Raw genomic sequence first — 8,847 nt, 5'->3', positions numbered from 1 at the left:
AAGTTTAATAATGAAATAATTTATTTTTGGTTTAATAATATAACATTTTATAAAGATAATAATTAAGTATTTTGTTAGAACTCAATTATTATCCTAATTATATTTTAGATTTTTTATATTTAAAATGAAATGTTTATCCTGTATTTGATTGTGTTTATCTGCAGTTAGTTACACGAATTCAGTTATGGGATGAAATCGGATATGGATGAAATTGTTTAGGAATAAACGGGTTTAAGAGTTTAAGAGTTTTTAAGAGTTTTAGCCAAATGTTTTATAATATAGTATAGATATAGTATAAATTATTTATTTAATTACTTAACATTTAAATGAAGTTGACTTATGCAATTGACTTGCAAAAAAAGTAAACCAACCCGTTGGAATATTACAAAAACACATTATCGGATTTTAAAGTAACACGATCTAATTCAAAAAAATTCTCCAATTGAACACGTCTTACATATTTTTTTTTTAAATAACAGGATCACTATAACTGACTCCATTGAATTCTACGATTCGATACAAGTTGAAAGTCATTGAAAAGTCACCATATTCGTAATGATTTAAGTGTTTCGATTTTTCAAATATTTTGTAATTATAAAATGATTTGTTTGATTTTAATATATGATCCCGTATCAAATTATATATTCTCATTTAATTTTAACCAAATTACCTGAAGTTTAATATTTTTAAAAAAGAAAAATAAAGTTTAATTTTAGTCCCTGAAGGTTTTTAATTTTCAACGGTTATATTAAAGTTTTTTGATTCTCAATAATTTTGGTGCCTTTATTTAACGATGGTTAACTATTTCTGTTAAGTCCAGTTAAATAAAAGGTATTTTAATATATATTTTTTATTTTCTTAATTTTATATTAAAATTAAATTAATTTGTAAAACAATGGAAAAAGAGGGAAGAACATACTATATTTTTAGTTTTAAAAAAGCTCATTTCTTTTTTGTTTTACCATTTAAAATTTAGATTATAATTTTTTTTAATTTTAATATAAAATTAAAAAATAATTAAAATAATTAAAATACCTCTCATTTAATTGGGTTAAACAGAGAACGTTAACAATCGTTAGAAGATGAACTAAAACTGTTTATAATTGACAAAAATGATACATTAAATCCGGGTTTTTAAAATTTAAAAGCACTATCCGTTCAAAAATGCAAACTGTGGACCAAAATTGAACTTTACTTTAAAATAAATCTATCAAAAACAGATAAAAACTATACGATTAATAACTACAAGAATAGTGTTTGATTGGTTTGAGTTTGGCTCCAAAGGTCAAAAGTGTTTGGAGGTCTCAGGTTCAAATCCAAGAAGAAACAAAAATCCTCTTGTAGCTACGGAGGTTCAAATGCGGTGACTACGGGCTACCTGCAAAGCAGGTGGTCGCCCTGAGATTAGTCGACTCGCATAACGGGCTGAATATCCAGGTTAATAAAAAAAAAAACTATATGATTAATATTAAGTTGTCCTCTTACAAAGTCGATTAATTCAGGAAATTAAAAGAGAGACACTCGGATAAATTTAGACCTCGAAGGCTCTAAGGCGTAAAACAGTGGCATCTCGATAGCCCGATTGAAGAACGGCCAATCGAATCGACGTGTAAAGCTAAAAAATGAAGGAGTTCTTGACCGAAGATCGTGTTTCGGTTCACCATAATAAAGACCAAAATGATGCTACTAGTATAAACATCAAAAGAGCTTCAAGACTCGTAAAACTCGATGATATGCTCTCGTTCAACTCTGCATTGACGTATTCGTTCTTGTTGGACTTTATGGAGACATTTACATCCGCCGAACCTGAATAAAGTGTAACAATACAATGATCAAACTCAACAAACGAGTGTGTCACAAGCACGCATACAAGGGAAAGTATTGTGCTTACAATCGTAATCGGTCCATCCAATTCGTTTTCTCGATAAATCATAAACAAATATCTTATCTTTAAGAACAAGATCTGCAATTATAACGAACTCGATGAGCTTAGAGGGTCAATAATCAGATTTAAACAATCATATGATATAAATAGAATGGTGGACGTTTCAAAATCTCCGATGTTGCATTTCTCACGAAAGGTGCGTTGGGACAAAATTGGACAGGACAAAAGTTGTCCTATGCTTGTCGCAACTTACCTGAGTGGGACAACTATGCATTTTTCCTGTCCCGCCAAAGTGGTGGAGCAAAAAATAGCGAAAATGGGACAAGATTGATAAATTACTAACCTACCCATGTCAAAAATTGAAAACCTAAAACCACACAAAAAATTTTCACCTACTTACCATACTCTCGCCCGTCTAGTCCAAACTGTCCAGTCCCCTCCGTGAAAGGGTATAGACAATTGTCGGACCTTGAGGGTAAAATAGTCTTTTTAAGGTTTTACGGTGCGCGCTCTATTATAGAATCCACTCTATATGCACGTATATGTGGCAAATTATTGTAAAATGACACCTTTTGAACTTACCTCCAAGAACCGTTACCCCATTAGTCGCTTTCTGAAAGCCAATGCACCACGGAATACCACCCTCCTGTACAAATTTGTTCGTATTGGTCAAAAAGACTAAAAATACCCAACATCTTACGGACCAAAATGCATTCAATCAGCGTTTTACAACGCTAACCAATGACAAAGAGGTAATCTTGGACTTAGATTTCACCAGAAAATAAAACGTAGCATTTATTTCGGGACAAGTTGTGTCTGCCAAGAAATTATGGAATGACCAAGTAAACAAGGGACGAGATTATAAACTCACAACAGGATCCCCTAGTACAAGGTAGTTCTCTGGTTTAAGAATCATGGATGCGCTGCCTGCAAAGTTTAAGGAAACCTTCGGAAATATCGCAGTTAAACTGTTCATGAAAAACCATAAAGGATCGCTTATGTGTCTCGATGATGACATGGCTTTCACGGTAGAACGATCCAAATAAAAACCAAGTTTGGGAAGTACCTTGATCTTGATGCCACTAAATAGCATTGGATCCCCTTTGAAAGGATCGGAGTTACTGATTGCGAAACAGCAGCAGTTATCTGCAGTCAAAAAGCATAAACTTATCTAAATGACTCGTTTAGGCATATTTGATGTCCTATAAAGCCGGTTTTCTTGTAGTGCATAAAAGTCGAAACTACAATTTAACTCCAACTTGGGAACTGAGATCGGGATACGATCAAAACGAATGAAATAATAGTTATATTTTGAAAAGCAGAAACCGAGAACTAACAGCATCAACAAACGGATCAAATGCTTGGGCAACAAGATATGTCAATGTTGTTCCAGTATCGACAATGGTTCCTTGATCATCGGACGTTGCAAAAACTGCTCCATCAATTGGCAACAACTGCTCGCCGACACTGATGCTCTGCAGATCCAGATTGTAATGAGGCCTGAAAATTAGAATCGTAAACCATTATCCCTCTTGTTTCTTCCTTCTTTGTTTCTTTTTGAAGACCCGATTTTCTTAATGCCCTTCATTTGACTCGACCCTTGTGCAATTTGATGGTAATGAAGTAATTTAAGTGAAAAATGTGCATACGAAAAGACTATTACTGAGATAATGGAAAGTTTCATACTCCACATAATACGTTCTTAGACCAAAGAGTCATTGGCCCTGCGGTACCCGGGTAACCGAGAGATCCCGACCTCCCTGGAGGTCAAGGGATCAAGACTCACCAAAGGTGAGAAATGTGTATGAGGTTTGCCGTATATAAATACTATATACTTCAAAAAAATAATACGTACTGTGATGGGACAAGGGGACTATAAACCATGGTTGGAGCCAATATCTCACCAAGAACAAGTTTGCCACCGCCATTTCCATCTCCTCGTAAACAGTGGGAGAATACTTTTGGAGTGATCCCTTGAGAGGATAGTTGTGATATAATAGATAGACTATGTTGCCCGAATCCAAAAATCCCATCCATCGCTTTATCTGATTTAGTTAAGCTACCAGATTGATAGGTACTGCACCTGTCACCAAAACCACAAACCTCATACAAGGATTAACATGTTTCACAACCATAAGTTAGATGTTTTGTTAGCCATAAGCTAGTTTTTTGAAAAGCTACTTCAAGTAGCATTTCAATAAGCTACAAGGGTGTTTCTTCCATTTCTTCCAAGTATACCCCTTATATTTTTTCATGTGGCTTATAAGCTAGTTTTTACCAAACATTACTAGTTTATCGGCTAGCCTATTAGCCAACATCTAGCTTTTTAGCTACCACAAGTAGTTTATCAGCTAATTTGCCAAACATATCCTAAGGGGATGTTTGCTTGGTTTTCCATTAAGTCATTTATAGATAAAGTTGTCTGTGTGGATTAATCTGTCTTTATAGATTTGGGAATGTTTTTGTTTGGAAGTGTTTTTTCATAGATGGCAGAAGAGGGTTTTTTGTTTGGGATGTGCAAGCTTAGAAAAACTTTGTTTTCTGTATAAAGCTGCCCCTAGAAGCTTATTGAATAAGTCATTTTTCTATATCATTAAGCCACTACCAAACAGTCATGCACAGTGTAGCTGACCGAACAAGCTGAGTCCATTAAGCTGCTAACAAACAGGCCCTAAGTCATTATAAAATGAATCAAATCTTCATCTGGCAGTAGAATTGAGGTCTCATGTACAACATCTGCAGCAGTCACTATGTTAAAGCTGAACCCTGCTGCAATTAAGCAGAGGATACTTTCAGGAAAGTCTTAAATCTGTTCTAAATGGGAACAAATCCTTTTCATATTCATTGATTAGGATCATGAATTCAACCAAAGTTACCATAAGTAATGCTAGATGGCATGATTGTTGGAGGGCATGCTCATTTTGGATGATTGTGTTGGTGTACAGTTAAAGAAAAATTGTCACAAAAGTGATGGAAAAGCTCACCCAAAAGTAACAGAAGCTGAAGAGTTGGTAATCATGGAAGGGTCCACAACTGTATCAAAATATAGCAAATCGGTAACATAATAACCAGAAGTCCCACTATCATCTGCATACTGAAACTCGTAACCACATTGATCGCCTTGATCAGAACATAAAGCATCCACAGTTTTGATATTAGAAGAACACATGGAATCTGAACAGGACACCATGGAAGCAGTTGAAGAACTTGGAGCATCAAAGAAATTGAGCGGAAACTAGAAATGAAAAATGGGATGCATTAGGAATCATTCAAGCATATAACAAGTCTAACAATCTTTAGAAGATCTAAATGGAAAGAAACATACACCAAATCCACTTGTTTCAGGACAACCACTGCAAGAACTACAAGAAACCCATAAGATGTCACTTCCAGTATCAATCTGCACGTTGAATTCTCTTGGAGGAGAGCCTAACTTCACTTTTGTAAAGTACAATCTACAATACAATCAAGGTCACAAAAAAATCAATAATTTTAGTAATATACTAACGTAGAGGAAAGTTCTGGAGAAAACCCCCAAAAAATGAAAAAATGAAAAATTGGGGAACACCCGGTAACCATTCATTTGGATGGTATGCACATGTACATACAAGTAATTGAAGTTGTTTTTTGGTTTTTATTCGCGTGTCCATGTTCTACACATGTGTATACCGGATAAATTGCTTATAGCTTACTTGTATTTGCATGTGCATACCATCCAGATGAACGGTTACCAGAGTGTTCCTTAGTTTTTCATTTTTTTGATGTTTTCTCCCTGAACTGACTCTACCTATGTATATTTTAATTTTGTAACACCTCGTAGCCCAAAGCAACAGACTAGCCTAATAACCCCGATTCAACTTAAAACCATGGTAGAAGTTATTGATAGCCCACAACTTTGAGCTTATAAGAACTCACAAATCTAACTTTCTATCTACGTGGGATGAGTTGTTACATATATAATAGTATAATACCCACTATATGGTCTCAGAGTTAAGCTAGATTATGACATTATAGTCTCTAATCATTATGATTAAATCTAATTTCCTAAACTAAACCTTTTTCAATTATGAAACACACTTCCATTAGTGGACCCAGAGAGGTCAAAAGAGTAACCATAGAAGCTGCTTAAAGGCTATTCCCACATAGAGAAGACAATCGAAAACTTCTGAATGTATTGTCCTACCATAAAATGAATAAATTAGATGATAACCAAATAGAAAATCAAGAGACAAGACCACGATCTACAGAACATGGTTATAGATAAGATACTATTTAATGCAAAACCCATGAAATTTGCTTACAAAATGTTGAATTTTGGAAAACATATTTGATGGGCATTACTGAGTAAAGAAATAAGAGAAGCAAACAAACAAACACATGGTGTTCATTGACCCAAGAACAAAGAACAACAAAATTCCATAGGTTGGATGATTAAATAAAGATTAAAATCAACTAAATAAGGAAGAAAGAAATCCAGAGCTCAAATGAGTTATTCAAGATTAATAGAAGGAATTAAGACACCAAAAGAGGGAAGAACTGACACAAAAAAAGTGAAATGTTTACGGCTGTTTCATTTGAAAAAAAGGTGATATGAATAACTAGAATAATTTTCTTTTTGGGATTTCAATAAATTACCCGCCGTAGTAAGGATCGGAGGTACCGAAAACATTGAAGTCAACAACGCCGCCGGCGAAGCCTTGCAGGATTCGGGAGTGTCTGACATGGTCACGTGCCTTGAGGATTTCCAACTCAACTGTCTCGTTCGCCGGAAAGGCCCTCGCCAGAGTTAAAATCCTCGTCGAATATTCACTTCTGCTCTCATACGCCACCGAAACCGCTGTAACCGCCACCAAGAAGACGATCAATAACACAACACCAGGTTTCACCGGCATTTCTACAACGAATTAACCCCAAATGCTTCCTGTTTTTCAATTTTGCTATGCAACAATAACCATAGAGATCAATATATAGCGATATTGTGGGTATATATATACTTGAATCGAATTAGATAAGCGGTTGCTCACAGCATTATCGGAGGGAGAGAAGAGAGAGAGGCAGAAGCAAAAGTTGTAGACTGACTGCAATGTTGTGAAACTTGCGGAAGTCGTCTTTATTTTGACTGTCGTCTTTATTCTTATTTTCATTAATTCCCCTTCTTTTTTTCTTTAAATTATGGATTATTTGATAGTTGCCCAATGATTTGGTATAAAAATAATTAAATGATTAAAATAATTAAAAAAAATTATGATATAATGTAAAATAAAATATAATTATTTGGTAATTATTTAGAATGAAATTAGGACGTTGAATGGTTAAGAAAGACCCAAGATACAAAATCATTCAGATAATTTTAGAACGATTAAAAGACAAACATTTTTTTTACCAAACAAGATTCAGCTCTTAATAATTCATAAATCAAACATCAAGGATTGCCTTTTAATAGTTCTATTAAAAGACATCATCTGAATTATTAAGAGGCAATCTTTGATGTTTGATTTATGATATTCCTTAGAATAAAATACGGGTTTGGTCCTTGTGGTTTTAAGATTGTCTTGATTTTAGTTCCTACAATTTTTATTTCCAAAAGAGAACCTTTATAATATACTTTCTTGACATGTTTTGGTCTTTCCCTCTTACACTGTTAAAAAAATCTGTTAAAATGAAAAGCATTTTAGTTTTCTCCGTTTTTATTATAATTACAACCAACCAAAATAAGACATGTGTCATCCCTTCTCTCCCCCTCCCACCTCGGTCGACCCTTTTCGCCCCTTTAGCGACCTCCTTCTCCTCTTCCTACCCACCTCTCAAACCATCATCTTCTTCTCTCAATTCCATGGGCCACCACCAATGCATCTTCCCGTTTCTCCTTCAGCAACGACCACCTCCACCACCATTGCTTGACCTTCCGCAACCACTCCTTATCATCACAACACTTCTGATGTACTAAGCACCACCACTACACCTTCTTGATTTTTGGTCCAAAATAAACATATAACTCAATTGGAAACAAAAATCCTATCACCGCCATCATATTCCCCTTCCCTCTTCTTTTCCATTGTTCAAAAGTAACATCGTCCCCTCTTATTCGCCACCGCTGTTTATTATCTATAACTTCCATTTCAGCAATCAATTAAGGTGGGATCAATTAACCACAAAGGTGGTGCCTGATTGATTTGAGCTTGACTCCAAAGGTTAAAAGTACCAGGAGGTCTCAAGTTCAAATCTAAGGAGGAATAAAAAATCTTCTTGTGGCCACAGAGGTTCAAATGCGGTGACTCCGGACTATCTGCAAAGCAGGTGGTCGTCCTGAAATTAGTCGGCTCGCATAGCGAATTGGATATCCATGTTAATAAAAAAAGGTGGGATCAATGGACGATGGGTGGTCAGATGAGAGTAAAACGACAAAGATACGAAGGAACAATATAGCCATCACTTAACGGATACTTTTTAACAGTATTAATAGGAGAGACCAAAACACGTCAAAAAACATTTTATGAGGGTTCTTTTGAAATAGGGAAATGTAGGGACTAAAACCTAAATAACCTTAAAACCACAAGGACCAAATATGTAAATTACTCTACTGTTTTTTTCGCGTTCTCATCTATGATTCTACAAAAGTTGACTGTGGTCCTTGCGAAACAGATATAAAAAAGACCTCTGGTTTCGCCCTAATCTCTAAAATAGAAATAAACTTTAATTTAAATTCAAAATATATGACTTTATTTATTAAAGTTTGTTCACTTGTATATGTAATTTTATTTATAACATATTATAAAACATTTGATAAAAACTCTTAAAAACTATTTTTTATAAATGAAGTATTGTTTATTGATGCATATTACTTAAAATTAATTATTACAAGTAATTTTACGTAAGTACAATTTGTTAAAACTTCATTTTTAAATTCGTGTAACTAACTGCATATAAAAATAATCAAATATAAGATAAACATTAATTTTAAA

At 34.4% G+C, this 8,847-nt stretch overlaps 1 protein-coding gene across 2 annotated transcripts; it reads right to left on the bottom strand.

Annotated features, from left to right (window-relative positions):
• Window positions 1-1,452: 1,452 nt before the first annotated feature.
• Window positions 1,453-6,910, bottom strand: LOC112518962 (aspartic proteinase-like protein 2). 2 transcript variants are annotated; one of them, XM_025126787.1, is made up of 11 exons: window positions 6,521-6,910; window positions 5,211-5,340; window positions 4,997-5,120; window positions 4,870-4,918; window positions 3,741-3,968; window positions 3,223-3,385; window positions 2,952-3,031; window positions 2,757-2,853; window positions 2,468-2,531; window positions 1,892-1,963; window positions 1,453-1,806 (listed from the first exon to the last, which is right to left on the bottom strand). In XM_025126787.1, the coding sequence occupies exons 1-11, from the start codon at window positions 6,775-6,777 to the stop codon at window positions 1,658-1,660; spliced, it is 1,413 nt and encodes a 470-aa protein (XP_024982555.1). In that variant the 5' UTR covers window positions 6,778-6,910; the 3' UTR covers window positions 1,453-1,657. The 2 variants fall into 2 exon arrangements, with proteins under 2 accessions (XP_024982555.1, XP_024982554.1); XM_025126786.1 differs by having other exon boundaries at window positions 4,870-5,120.
• Window positions 6,911-8,847: the final 1,937 nt, after the last annotated feature.

Source organism: Cynara cardunculus, assembly GCF_001531365.2.
Source record: "Cynara cardunculus var. scolymus isolate 2C chromosome LG 10, CcrdV1, whole genome shotgun sequence".
In the NCBI taxonomy this organism is placed as follows: domain Eukaryota; kingdom Viridiplantae; phylum Streptophyta; class Magnoliopsida; order Asterales; family Asteraceae; genus Cynara; species Cynara cardunculus.
The sequence above is the reverse complement of the archived record's forward strand: the minus strand, read 5'-3'. Positions and strand labels throughout refer to the sequence as shown.